We start from the raw sequence: 15,281 nt of genomic DNA, 5'->3' as shown, positions 1-15,281 counted from the left end.
TTAATTTCAATGGCCGAACATGGATGTGCAAAAACAAAATTGCAAACAATGCAGCTTATTTAAAAACCTCGTGATTTATTCATTTTGTAACTCTCTATTAAAGTTTCCCCACTTTGTATTCCAGTCTGCAAATGTCCTATTTTCCTGTAGGAACAGTCCGTCACATATGTAATTGCCCTGTGTGAAATGCTGGGATAATACAATAATAAAGTCCCAGTGTCCTCAAGCGAGTACTTCCTAATGAACAGCATTTTAGCTCATTACTATTACTAAAGTTGATAACATTTGTATGCCATATCAAACAACAGACATAAAATTCTAATCAGATTTTGTACCTTGCCCACTTTTGTGTCGGGATGAGCTGTAGACTGAGCATAAGCGTAAGTGTCCACAAACAAGGACAACAGGTATAAGTTAAGCAGAATGAAGTCTAAAGTGCAGGAAACCCAAAATGTAATGTCCTCATGCGGGAATGCAGGGTCTCAGGAGGATAAATAGTTCAACCATTAAATCTGATCAGGTTTTGTACCTTGTCCACTGTCATATCAGGATGGCAACAGGTCTAAGTTAAGCAGAATGAAGTCTAAGGTCCAGTAAACTCACTGTAATGTCATCATAGGAGGACACAGAGTGTCAGGAGGATGTGATTAATAACATTTTTAGTTTGATATGCCATACAAATTTTACATTTACATGTAAAATTGTATCTGTTAGATGCTGTTAATATGAGATTGCTTATTTGAAGACAATGGGAATTTATCATCAGCTTGCTGAAGGACTTTGTGACTTTATTATCCATGACAATGTTTCAGTTTTTATACTTATCAGGTCCTATTAATCCCAAATAGCTAGGAGATAGTAAAAATGCTTACCAAAGAAAAGTTTGGGTCTCAGGAGTATAAAAGAAGCAAAACGTAAAAAAAATATATAAATTATAATTATGATACCATTAAAAATATACATATAAAAAGGCTAAATTAAAGTGCAATTTCAATTCAAAAGGCAGATATGAACATAAAGTCTTTGGCCTGTTTTTAAAAGTAGTTACACTTGGTGCAAATATAAGGTCTTTTATAAGTTTGTTCCAACAATGAACGGCAAAATAAGTCAAAGCAGCAGAACAGTTAGCTGATCAGTTCCTAATGAGTTGGTCAAAAATGTAATTAGATTCTCGGCGAGTGAATGATTTATACACAACCAGCAGTATCTGAAAGTCCATTCTATGACTGACTGGTAATTAGTGCAGACACCTGCTTTCTTAGTCTTGATGAAATCTCCAACAGCTGCATTCTCAATGAGCTGAAGCTGCTTTAGTGTTTTCTTTGAAAGACCTAAGACCATTATAGTCGAAACTTCTTGAGATGAAGGCATGAATTAGCTTGTCTAGATCCAGTTTAGACATGTATCTTTGATGTCACGCTATATTCTGAAGGTGACAATAGGGTGACATTGTTCTTGACTTGAAATTGAGATCAGAATAGTTGACAAAAAAGTTCTGACTTGGCTTGTTGACTGAAAAGAAATTGAATCAAGATAAGCCTCCATGTTTAGCCATTCTTCTCTAGCACCAAAGACAGCACTTTAGTTTGGTCTTTATTTAATAGAAGAAAAATTAACAATAATAAATAATTAATAAAATTATGGTTCACACAGCTGTTTATTTGGTCAATGCATTGATGCAGCAAGTGTATTGGAGCAGTCAGTCTGTGAAAGTGCTAAAGTTGAGTATCATCCACATAATTATGATAAGTAGTATTATTGTTTTATAAGATTATGCTTAGTGTTGTGTTTACACCACACATGACGCAAATTTTTACTTTGCCTTACTCGCACAAGTTTGAACACTAGAATATATTTCTGTTGACTCATTTCATACGTGCGAATATCTCACGTCATACGCGCATGAATGGACGAAAGAACTTCCTCTGCGTCATATGTTGCCAGAGGATCTCGATACTGATTGGCTATCGCAGCACAAATTGGTTGCTGAAGTTTAGATTTTTCAACTCTTGTGATTAAGATGCAAAATTGTGCTACTCGCTTCATTCATGCCACTTAATTTGCGTATTTCCTGTCATTAGCATCAAGTACATTGTGCCACCCAGCAGAAATTTGTGTCTAATTGCGTCTTTACGTTGACTCTAAAAGTAATTCACTCACGTCAACTGTTTCATTCACACCTGGTGTAAACACAACATAAAAGGAGCATGCACAGGTTAAAAAACAGAGGTCCAAGAATGGAGCCTTGAGGAACTCCAAATGTCATGCTAGATCGATCAGATATGTAGCTGCTGGAAACAAAGTATTCCCTGTCTTGTAGATAGGACTTAAATAGCTTTGGAGTATTTACAGAACATGTTGAGTAGTGATAGTTGCTTCAGGCAGAGATCCAAACAGGAATGGGATCATTTGTAGGTTGAGAGGGTCCTGATCTTGAGTCTTCTTAAAAATCCTAGCTTGAGAGGAATCCGGTGGGATTGCATTTCACCAGTACCTGATACGCTTACATGTGTCAAATAAAAACTCATTGATCAAATATCTGTTAAGTACATATTAACCAATGTTGGGACATGTTTGAAAATAACAATGACTATGGCTTTCTGCTATTGTTACATAGTATTTACACATCATTGCAGGCTGGATGTTGCATGTTGTCCTCAGGAGACATCACTGTGGAGGCAGATGCTGAGAGGTCAGGAGGAGGTCTGTCACTGCAGGGTGGCCTCAAACCCATGGTATTGAAGAAGCTTGCCACCTGAGCTGGGACTTTTGCCAAGATGTTCTGAGCAAGCACTTCATGAGGACACTGTAGAGAAGCAGTAGAGACAGAGTTACAAGGTGAGAGTGATAAACGAAGCTCTAGCAAAAGTTCAGTCAGGAAGACAATACTTTTCATGCTCAGCCTCAGAGTCAGCAGCCACCACCACCACCAGTGTCTGGACTCCTGGGGGGGATTCATCCTGTTGCCACTCAGATGTCCCTCGATCACAAAATATCTCCCTCTGGTGTCCAAGCGCAAAAGACTTATGTTAAATCTTAATCAGCACAAAGCATCTGTTAATCTGTACACTCATATTCTGTATTAAACATTGTCTTTACATCATTCGTCTGTGTCTCCTAATTGAAATACATATAGGTGATGTAGAGGGAGACAGTAGGGGAACTAAATGTAGCTATAGATAAACATGGCATATTTTTTTGCAAACAGATGTTTCAACACTGACAGCAGAAGCACTCTACTATTTTACATCTCATCCTACTGCCAGTCTTAAAGCAACTGCTCATGTTCCCATGGTTACGGGCCTAATAAAAAGTTTGTCAGAAGCTTTGAAAAAAACTTTCAAGCTTTTAAGCTTTCTATAAAGTAAATATATCATTTTAATAAGGCAGTTGAGCTGCTAAATTTCTGCAGTGATGGCTTGGCTTGTAAGAAACCTACAAGCCACTGAAGGGCTGCTGTGCCGGTACTTTCCAAATTGACGCGTCGCCTTTGTGCAGCATGTCAGTGGAACAGTTCACAGTTCAGATTTAGGCACACTCAAGAGAATTTATCTTTAGACCAACAGGCCTATCCACAGTTTGGAAGGCGATCTGCAAGCACTTACATATATCCATTAATAACTTACATGCAAACAAACAGATGACTCCATGGCATACTACATGTGGCGGTAAAGAAGCTGTGTGCCTGTTCCAGTATACAACACACCCCGTCTGTGATTACTCCTTCACTTGTTGCACTTTCCATATACCACCTACTGTCCAAAGAGGGAACTACGACAAGTGAAAAACATACCTCACAGAGACACTAATCTCACCACCAGACAATCAGAGATCTCCGCCTTCTGATAGTTAAGCAAAGCGTCTAAAGACTGACTTGTGAGTCTACAGAGACACATACTAATGAACACAATACAAAAATGGCTCCAACACACCAGCCCCTGATTGTTGAAGCAGGCAAACATTAGATTTAAACTCAAACCCAAGGAGCCAAAATGGACGTAACATGTATACAACTGTATGGAGACAAAACAGACCATGTATACACCAAGCCGTGTTTGAGTTGGAGGTCAATATTTGACTGTCCAGCCCAAAGAGCTTGCAGCCTTCTACAAAAGACAAAACTCTTTGTTCGCAGATGCACAGAGCGCATAAAGCCTTTCTCTTCTTAGAATGTTTCCAGAAATCTGCCAAGTGGCCGAGAGCCACAAGGAGCTGCAGAGTGGACCACTAACCATCCGATCTAATACAATTCTTACAGCATATAGGCCGTTTCAACGGCTGTTGACAACTCTTAGGGTTCCAGTATGTCAAGGGTTTGGTAGCAATCAACATGTCAACACTGGCCTTTATGTGGGGAATCTGGACATCAGAGAAGAATGACCACTTTGCCAACTCTTCCTGTGTGGCAATATTGCTGGCAGTCACAGGCAATTTCTTTTGTGTAAGAACTGCTGGCGGACTGTAAAAGAAATTACCGTTGAGACCAGACACCTCCAAACCTTTCAAGGTGTTAGTTGAAAAAGCCCTTTCCCGTCCAGTAGTGCGCAAAAGACCACTGGCTCTTTTACTGGTAAAATTCAACTCTTGCATGAGATGTTCTGGACAGACTGTAGCTGTGCTGCCAGGATCCAGAAATGCATAAGTTTGTATTATATGGTGGACTTCACCTGGACATGTAAAATGGACAGAAAGCGGTTGTCCTTACCGCCCTTTGTATGACCACATAATTCTAAGGAAGCTGGTGTCACACGTGATGTTTCCTGGGATGTGCAATGTCTTTGCAGCTCCTTGGTGATATGAGAAACAAGCGCCTGTGGCAATCCTTGCCTGCGTCTAATACAGAGGCAGAAAAAAAACAGCTTTCTTCTTTAGAAAGACAATTTTGTCCCCATGGTTATTCCCTTTCAGTTGTGGACAGTCTGCCAAAGAATGAATGCTGGGTTGAGCATTTTGGAAGTTGCCGTTTGTCCAACATTCTTCCAGACAGAAAAAAAAAACAACAAAAAAACATATGTTTTGTTTATCCCTTTCATCAGTAGGCATTGACTACTACACTCACTACATCATATGCGTGTTTTGCTTCCCCACACAGAATGGCAAGTTTATTCCAAGTGTACATTGAACCTCTGCTACTCTTCTAGCCTTGTGTAATTTATCAATCCAAGTATTTCCTAGCTCCTCTAACTTTTTGTGTGTATGTGTGTGTGTGTGTGTGTGTGTGTGTGACAGAGGGCTAAGTGGAGATGGAGCACCTGTTGCAGCAAGCGAACACATCATCTGCAGTCATTTGGACTTGACCAGCTGACTTCACTACAAGCTGACTGGCCATTCGAACAGGTGACGTGCTTTACGTTTTAAAACCAGCCGCCGGCGATTTGACCAGCTAAGTTGCCGGTGGCACCATCAGCTGACTTCAGTTGAGCTCAGACTGGTCAGTTCATACCACTGCAACTTTTCTCTGCAACGTTCTAAAACGTCTTTGACTCATGGTCGCGAATCTTTACTCTGAACTGGGCTTTAGATACACCTTGATCCCGAATGCCACATGTGAGTTGAAGTGAAAGTGAATGTAGCTACACTTGACTTCTCCTCTGATACAACTCATGTCTCCATAGCATTATACTACTGATATGGAAAGCCCCACCCCGCAAGTTGAAAGGATTTGTTCCTTAGGAATGTGACGTATGAAACCCTGGCTGTCTGAACCACCGTTTTTGAGACTGTCTTTGGTCAAATGCAGTTTCAAGGCAGAAATTCTTACGTTCTGGAACTGCCTGAAAGGCAAAAACTGCAGAATGTCGCGCATGGCAGCCTCGCCTGCTGCAGTACGTACAACTCCATCAACTCCATACAGGAACTCAACGTCACTGAAGTCTGCTCTCCCTACTTCAACAAAGATGATTGAAATGGGCAGATGAGAGGCGTTGACGATGGCCTTGCGAGTCTCATCCATGTCTGTGCTCAGTCCATCGGTGATGATCAGCAGAATAAAGTATTGCTGTGAAACATCGAAATAAAAGGGAATGACACAATAAATAGTGAATAATGTAGGATCGATTGATACAGCAACAATTACAGCATTCTGATTGATTTAAGACTTCCAGTAACTCACAGAGGCAGTTTCCTGCTGCATGGCTTGCCGGCCAAAATGGGCTACATGGTTGATGATTGGGGAAAAGTTTGTGGGACCGTAAAGCCTCACTTTGTGCAGACACTGCTGGTAGGCATGGAGCACACCCTCTATACCTAAAAACACACACGCAGGTGAACAGAAGTCTTACAGAATTATTTAAAAAATATTTCCAATTAATTCAGCACCACTGGAAATGGAGATGGTCAACTCAAGGACCGAGGACAGACTGCTGAGCAATTTTAATTTCTGGTTAAATGTTGAAACAAACATTATGTTAGAGAAGTGACTGATCTTTTTGGTACAGTTTTTTCAGTGATCGATACACCGTTCATTCTATCAACAATAAAACAGATACATGCTGCAAATCCATTTTTGCTTGCTAAATGACTCGGGACACCTATTGATTATCAAATCTGTTGTCTATAAATACTTACATGACTGACTAATTTACTCTAATGACTAATCTCCGACTAATCATTTCTCCACTTCTTGTCGCTGAAGTATGCTTTTGCTTCTACCGCAGAAGAACAAATGATGCCAATCTCATGTCATACTGTGCAAAACCAAATTTGTCAACAGCCAAATGCCCTACATGTCCCAGTCTGTCTCATTAAACACACAGCAGAGTGAGCTCACATCAGCGGCAGTCTATTATTACCTGCACAAGATGGATTTGATGGGTTGAAGTTGATGGGAAACTTGTGGCTGACCTGCAAACACAAACACCTATTAATCTGGATCCCACATCAATCATTCAACTATGTTTTAATTAGCACAAACAATCACCTGCCCAGAAGGAGGGATCAGGGCTCCAAATCCAAAAGCAGGGAACATCTTGTCACTACAGGAAGTGAAACAAAACAGGTGTTACTGTGTCCAAGTAAATTGACATATACAAGGGATTACACTGGAGTCCCAGGTCTTGGGCATAATCTCGACGTCATAGCAAATAAGAAAAAAATACAGGCAGAGAGCTGAGATGTAAGAGCTGACACCAGGATTTCTTTTAACTATCATCTGTTCCAGGCAAATTACTGCCAGTGTTTATCTTACAGTACACACACAGTTACATATAGCCACATGCTAGCATTAGGGCAACCTATAATCTTGGTTGCAGATGTTGTTAATTTCTCCCCAATGTGGGATCAGATTATTGCTAGAACATGTTCGGTTGTGAGGATTTTGGTTTAGAAGCTTTTATTGATTATTTTTCACAGTAGAAAGCACTGCTATACTTCGTCATAGTCATTACACAAGCTGCAAGTAGGGTGCAGAGATGGTGAGAGTGCAGATGCTGAAGACCCAGAAGAGCTGACCGGTAAGAGCTGACTGGGCTTTCTCAGTAGGGGGACTTGTCTATGTCACAGTGTATGGAAAGGATGAGATTTTTTTTTTGTGTGTGTGCTGTTGTGATTTTTCCTTCTGCAAATGACTGAGTTATTTATTCATACTAATTGTTTTCTTAAGTTTTGTCCTCAGCTGGAATGATTCATATTTGTGATTTATACACAGTAATATTTTACATAGGCTTATAATTTTTAAGGCGGTAATAAAGAATGTTAGCCTACTGAGTATGTGTCAGTTGCTGTCAGAGTAAGTGAGCTGTCTTGCTTTCATTATATATGCTTCCACTTGGAAATGTCATTAGCCATCACCACATTGATTACCATTTCTATGCTGACGACACATGACTGTATGTCTCTGTCACACCAAATGCCCCTGATGCACTGCATGCTCTGAATGCCTGTCTCACTGACATTAATGTGTGGATGGGTTAAAATACTTTAAAGCTAAATGGCAAAATACTGACATTATTTTATTTATAATATAGCTAATACCTTGCTGGTAGTCAGGTTTGAATTCACAGCTTTAAAAGCTGTACATTTGTGAATTTTAGCACCTAAAACATGAATTAACTTAGAAAAATTTGGGTTAAAAACCAAGACCCGCTTTGTGAAACACTCCTCTGCACTTAATTTTCTGCTGGGCACAAACTGCCTGCTGGTAGCAGGGACATGGACCATTGAAACATTGGATTAAATGTGTATCCAAGTGTATTTCATGCAACATCTTGCTATCAAACTTCTGTCTAATTTGCTATAGGAACGAAAACACACAACTATGCATATTGTTCCTCTAAACGATGATAGCCAACATAATACTTTATGTATAATAATCTCTGCTACCTGCCATAGTCCTGGATGATGTTTCCCACTGCCCGGATAGCTGCCTGGTACTCATTACAGCCCTCAGGGTTGATGTAATGGAGGGACTTGGGGGAGCTGGGATCCCCGTTGGATCCTGTGAAATCAATACCAATCTGGAGGAATGAATACAGAGAATATAAAATAAAATAACACTGACTACATCATAATAAATGTTTCCTGAACACATTAAATATCCAATAGACACTGCAATTAAAAAAACAAACATGAAGATTTAAATATCAGGGGCTGGTTGCACAAAACACCTTAAATTAAGATTTTCCTTAAAGTGCTACTCAAGGTTTCATCAAAATAAAATTGGTTGCACAAAACACCATTAAGTCTTTCTCCTTAAGGTTTCATTAGAATGTTCACTTAAGTATCTATGGTCTTCTCCTTGTCTTGATTTTGGTGGAGCTTGATCAGCTGTCACAGCTCTGTGTGCGGAGGAGGCGGGGCAGGATTGGCGGTGTGTGTGTGGAAGACCTGCGTCTGCTGGATTGCACAGCCCGACCAGCTGATGAGGAGATAAAAGCCAAGATAGCTCTCCTGAATGCCCGGTCCCTATCTAATAAGACTTTTGTCCTTCGTGACTTTTGTAACTCCCATGCTCTGGATTTAATGTTTATCACAGAGACTTGGATGCGTGATGGGGAAGTAGCGCCCCTTATGGAACTTTGTCCTCCTGACAGCAGCTTTTTCAGCTCCCCTAGACTGACTGGAAGAGGAGGGGGAGTTGCCTCACTTTTTAATGACAGTTTTAAATGCAAAGTGATTTCTTATTGTGATCCCTACACCAGCTTTGAATTACAGCTTTTCATGATAAACAAACCTTCGGTTGTTTTGATTGCTGTGATTTATCATCCACCAAAGTACAATGATAACTTCATCTCAGAGTTTGCAGACTGCTTATCCAGATTTATTTTCCAATATGAGAGGATATTGATTGTTGGTGACTTTAATATTATACTTAAGGAATCCTGAGACCGTTGCACAAAAGACCTTAGCAACCAAAGCAAGATAAAAAAAAACTTCAGGTACCCCTGACTCCATCTTAACTGTAACATGACCGATGGTGATAAATGAAAAAAATTAACACACCCCAAGAGGAGTGTTCTGCGACAAGGAGAACCCAATGGATACACTTGAGTGAATTAGTTTTCGTTGTTTCTTCCTACTGTCATTTTCTGTTTTCTGGTATTTGGGGATCAGATTTACTTTGTAGTCTGTGCTTTGTATGATTGTATTCCTCCAAAAGTATAATCTATTCCTCCTCTGACCAATATGGTTTTCTTGTCTTCTTTTCTTCTGCCATTTTTTCACTATCTAACTATAAGCCAACTGTGTGAGACAATGCCAGGCATCACAAGTGTGAGTTCAAGAAAACAAACAGTCTCCATGGAAACTGTGAAATCTCTTTAAACGCAGTACCGTTTTTACTTACCTAAGGACACCTTGCTGTTCAACTGTGCAAGTCCCTCCGCTAAGGAGAAATTAAGCCTCAAGTGTCATAATTAAGGAGGAAATTTATGGTATTTTGTGCAACCGGTCCTTGGGATATTTTTTTGTTGTTTCTTCAAAGATTCATGAAAAGATTTAAGATTTTTTTAAAAAAAAAAGTGTTATACTCACAGTCATGTGAATCTGACAGCCGCCCATTATGTAATCAAGGAAAGAATACTCCTTCACTATCTGAAAATACATATTGATGACAGGAAATTATCAAACTGTTCAAATAACAATACATCAACACATATGCTGAGGTATTGCACTGTTGTGGTGTTTGTACATTTACCTGGGGGCTTTGTCATCCTGGAGGAGACCACTCTCATCAGGATAGAAATATTTCTTTACAGGATCAAGGTGATCACTCGGAACAAATTTGGTTTGATCTGCAGTGACCCTTCCTCTAAGCATGGTTTATACTCGCTGTAGTGTCCTTGGTGCAAGGTGCGCAAGCCAAATTATGACTTGTTTACCAACAGTGAGCGGAAGGCTTCGAAAATTGTTGTGGCGCTAGGTTGAACACCTCTGACTTCTTTTAACTAGGCGCCCACTGTGCACGCTGTACTTTTCTGTTATACAGGGAAGACTGGCCCGAGCTGGTTCACCTGTACACACACCACTAATGATCTCAAATAACGGCACCTCATTGAGACACCACAGGGACAGTCAAATGGCCTTAAATTCTTGGAAAGTAATAGCCCACCACACTGGAGAAAGAAGAGGCTTATGCCGCATGGTGTGGAGGAGCATGAGACATCGCTGTAAAAGCTTTAAAAAAGTCTCATGGAAAAAATCGCGACCCACAGGGAAATAACGAGATATAAAATAATTTTACTTGGAGGTAAGTGACAGTAATAATCACAGTACACAAATGCAATGTTTGCTGGTACACTGGTGTTTACTATCGTTGCCTAGAAGCCCACTTATTGGCCAGCGTTCTTCCATTAGCGCACAGTGACCACTTGCTTATCCATAGGATATTTTGTTTGCGGGCTCCCTGGTGTTTTGGAGTACATTGAACAAACAATGCGTTGAGCATATCCACCTCTGTGCATACTCTTAGCTTGCATGCTATATTTTGTTAAAGTTACAACATGTAACCCAATAAAAACTACTGTACACATCTGTTCACAATGTTTTAGATATACAGGTGGTGTGAAACATGACAGGTCTACTGTTTAAGTCATCTGAACAACTCAATATCGTGCAACTGACTTCATGTGGAAAAAAACCCCACTTAATTCAGAAAGAAAGTGTATATAAAACCACAGTACCTTGCAGTGTTTAATAATGATATTACAAGAGTTTTGGATTCCTTTCATCCTGTTTTTCTTGGCCTGAAGAGGAGCACAAACACACCACACAAGTGCCAGGAACATACATACAGAATATGTTAGATACAGTCACTATATTAGGTACACCTGTGCAACTGCTCATGAATGCAAATATTTCATCCGCTAATCACGTGGCAACAACTCGATGCATTTAGGCATGTAGACACAGTGGAGATGATCTGCTGAAGTCTAAACCATGCATCAGAATGGGGGAGAAAGGGAAACTTTGAATGTCACTCAATTTTATTTGTCACATGAAATTACAGTGGCATGCAAAAGCTTGGGAATCCCTGTTCAAAATTTCATTTACTGTGAGTAGAGTTAAGTAGAACTGGTCTCTAAAAGGCATGAAGTGAAAGGTGAAACATGCTTTTCAACAAGGTCAATCCAAATAAATAACATGCACTGGACATTGGTTTATTCTTAGCCCAGAACACGTGTCCTAAACAAGTTCACCCGTTCACCCCTCAGTGGCTTATTTAGACATTTTGTTCCCCCTGGACAATAAAGCATCATCAGGTCCTCATCGGCATGAGTGAATACAGCAGTGAGTGTGTTTATTTACCAATACCGTGTCTGTAGCCTTGATTGCTGAAATGAAATTTAGCCTCTCCCACAATGATTGAGACGATGAACATGGGATCTCTTCTGCTCAAGACAGATGCGGTAAGAAAACACAGATTTAAATATGTGATACAGAGAGAGAGTTCACCTCATATGCTTGTGATGCCTGCAGCATTTCAGAGAGTGTGGTCTCAAATAATCCAATATGGTCGTGAGATCCGCTGCTGTTGTAGTCATAACAATCTACCTGGAATACACACAGTTACAAATTCAGTCAATTCTCTTTAGCTTAATAGCTTTATATATTTTTATATTTAAATGATAAACTATCATCAGTGTGTGAAAATCAAAGCAGATGAGACAAAAGCATGCTTTGGGAGTGAAGCTTCAAATGTAAGGCAACACCCTGATATTAAGATATCTAACAGAAACACACACACAAGCCTCCTATTAGTCAGACAGAGGGGGGAAGGTCCCACTACCTCCTTTAGTGTGAGATAGACAATCTGCATACTGCAGCTTCTGAGTACTTTTCTTCCACCTAAAAAACATAGCTTGTCTCCGCCCATGAGGTCCTTTAAATAATGAATATGCCGAATGATAGAAGGCCAATTTCCTCCTGATAGCAACATAAGTAGATGAGGGAATGCAGCGTGAAAGAGGACAGACAAAAGAAAAAGGCTGTCCTGTCATCAGTCACTATGCGTTACAGTCCAGGTGTGTGTGTGTGTGTGTGTGTGTGTACCTTTATAGTAGGTCTCTCCATGTCACCTCCACAGAGTGACTGCATTGGGATACGGAACGGTTTCCATACTGGGTTTAGGGTGTTTCTCACCACCTGTATACCAGCACAGATTAAAAACAACTTTGACAGTTGTAAAGCATTAACTGTATGAACTCCAATCTCTCAATACACCCTCTAGTTATGGCTTTAAGCATGGTACACAGTGAGTTTATCTGTACCTCCGTCCTGTGCACGAGCTGCCATCCAGTTTCTGTCTCCTTGTAGAATTCCAGGAAAGGGTCGGACTTACTGAAGTAAGTCTGGAAATAGGTAAGAAAATAATGTGCAGCTGAATCAAATAAATTACTGACAACGTATAATTAGATGCAATCTTAGCATCTTTCCATCCACCCATCCATCCGTCCGTCCGTCCGTCCATCCATCCATCCATCCATTTTCATCCGCTTATCCGAGGCCGGGTCGGGGGCAGCAGGCCAAGCAAAGCACCCTCGACGTCCCTTTCCCCAGCAATCGAGACCATGTGTATGAATTAAAAAAAATGGCTGTAGTACCCCTTTAAATATTTGTTTTCCTACCAGCAAATAATCCCCTGAGAGTGAGGCTGGAGTGGGGTGGCTATCCTGCTAATTCATGTCCCATTTGTGGTCTGAGAAACAGATACCATTTTAACCACTACAACAAGAAAAATCAGTAAGTGGTGGTTAATGTTGATGTTGTGGCAGCTGCCAAAACTAAATCAATATAAGGAAAACAATAAGCTTGATGAACAGGGGCCGCTAAATACAGTAGTTCACGTTTACTTCAAAAATTATGTACATATAATGCACATTTTAGTGAGAAAGTAAGTTTATTTAAAAAAAAAAAAAAAAAAAACGCCTTTCACACAGCAAGGTCACAAAATGCTTAACTGTAAAAAAAATTGTTTAAATAAGACCATAAAAAAGTTATTAGTTCCTTAACCACTTTCCTATGCAGTATATGATGCAACTAAAATAACAGTTGAGACTGACTGACGTGATATCAGTGATGTGTATTTTGTAACACTGGGTGGTACCTTTCTATCCAGATTTCTACCAGCAACTTTGAATTCCACCACCCTGTTGTCTGTTCTTTCTTCAGCACATATCTATAAAACATGAAACAGTACTGTGTTGAAAAATGACACAAAAGTGCAAATACACCAAGAAACACATGGACACTTAGAATAAAATATCCTTAAATGCTCTAAATGCCATTGCCAATCTAAATGACAGTAACTCACAGTGATGGTTCCTTTCCCTGCTGGTCTCTTGTCCGTCATGACAAGTGGTCTTGTTAGTTTCCTTGAGGACACAATCTGGACAGAAAAATACTTTTCACTGAAAATGCCCAAACACCACTTCAAATGATAATTCTACAGTAAAAAAAAAATAATATGCGTTGTTTTTAATGCTTAACATTGATGAAGAGAGAGAAGCATGACGAATAAGCATTTGTGATTTAATAAGATATTTCCAAACCCCACAAGTACCAGCTAAGTGGGCTCCATCCCATTAAGATAAGTGTTGGAGAAAATGTGGCCCACAAACTGGAAACCACATTAATATTCCTTGGCCCTGCCCCAAGTTAAGCAATTTCTGGAAGGGTGTGTTAGATGCCCTGAGAGCAGTGCTCCATCAAAATATCCCCAAAGATCCAAGTGTGATTCTCCTCAGAGCAACCCCTGAAGGGTTTGAGGGGAGGGCAAAAATGTACCTATACAAATCCTCTTCTCTGCGATTAAATGTATTACAATTAGATGGTTGGATCCTGAACCTCCAATGTACAATATCTGGATTAAGAAGATGCAAAGAAAATTCATAAAGAGGTGGAGCTCTATAATGAGTTTGTCAATGCAGTAAGGGAGCTCTAAAATCTCCTTAAATTTTCTTCTTTTTTTACTCGTCTTAAATCTGGTTAGACGTTACGGCAGCTGGAAACTTTGTACAATGATTAAAGTTCTAAGTACTATGTGAGTTATGTAAAAACTGTATTGCTTGTATAGAATGCTGAAGGTGAAATAAAAAATGAGTTAAAAAAAAAAAAAAAAAAAAGACTTTTTGTAGTAAGCAAAGACCTAGCAAAGCTAACCTCTCCCAAGGTACACTCCAGTTCTCCCAGGAGGTCCGCATCTTGCAGACTGTGGTCTTCCTTGTCAATGTCGTACACTTCAAACCTCAGCTTCTGCACCATCTCAAAGTAGTAGTCAATGACAAAAGTCTTGGAGAACTTGGGATTAAGGCAATTCTTGATTTTCTCCGTCCGGCCAATCTACAGATACATGTTTCACAAAAGGACTTTTTTTGTACATAGTCTCTGTCAGACACACTTTTGACTCAAAGCAGCCTTCATCAGCATCGGCAGATACTGACTTTAAAACAAACTATCAGAATCAGCCAACATGTTTTTTCTTATTTTGCACAATGAATAAATATTATATACATTGAAAAGTATTGTATTTCATGTCTCCATCTGCTGGTGGGCCATCATGATCAGAGTATGCATGTATTATATGATGTCAATTCCACTACAGAAGAGACTTGATGATCACTAAAATCGGGTGGGGGAAAAGTGGATATATCAAAATGGGAATCAGTTATCAGCTAAATAAATTGTTATATATCAGCAAAAAACTCCAATATCCAGTATCCCTACAGCAAATAGAGTTGATGTATCTCACTTCATAAATGTCTCCCAGTACTGGAAATACTGAAATAATTCTGGCCTTTTGACCTACTTACCTCACACCAGTGAGGTCCTGAGCTGTTCATGTAAAG

At 39.8% G+C, this 15,281-nt stretch overlaps 1 protein-coding gene across 1 annotated transcript; it reads right to left on the bottom strand.

Moving 5' to 3' along the window:
• Window positions 1-1,644: 1,644 nt before the first annotated feature.
• On the bottom strand, window positions 1,645-13,819 carry LOC117264367 (copine-3-like). The gene is made up of 13 exons (XM_078162625.1): window positions 13,748-13,819; window positions 13,541-13,612; window positions 12,705-12,785; window positions 12,487-12,579; window positions 11,890-11,988; window positions 11,118-11,180; window positions 9,970-10,029; window positions 8,320-8,453; window positions 6,920-6,974; window positions 6,792-6,843; window positions 6,113-6,246; window positions 5,762-5,998; window positions 1,645-2,806 (listed from the first exon to the last, which is right to left on the bottom strand). The coding sequence occupies exons 1-13, from the start codon at window positions 13,784-13,786 to the stop codon at window positions 2,621-2,623; spliced, it is 1,305 nt and encodes a 434-aa protein (XP_078018751.1). The 5' UTR covers window positions 13,787-13,819; the 3' UTR covers window positions 1,645-2,620.
• Window positions 13,820-15,281: the final 1,462 nt, after the last annotated feature.

The sequence above is a fragment of the Epinephelus lanceolatus genome, chromosome 20 (assembly GCF_041903045.1).
Source record: "Epinephelus lanceolatus isolate andai-2023 chromosome 20, ASM4190304v1, whole genome shotgun sequence".
NCBI classification, from domain to species: domain Eukaryota; kingdom Metazoa; phylum Chordata; class Actinopteri; order Perciformes; family Serranidae; genus Epinephelus; species Epinephelus lanceolatus.
This window is presented reverse-complemented; position numbering and strand designations above follow the sequence as displayed.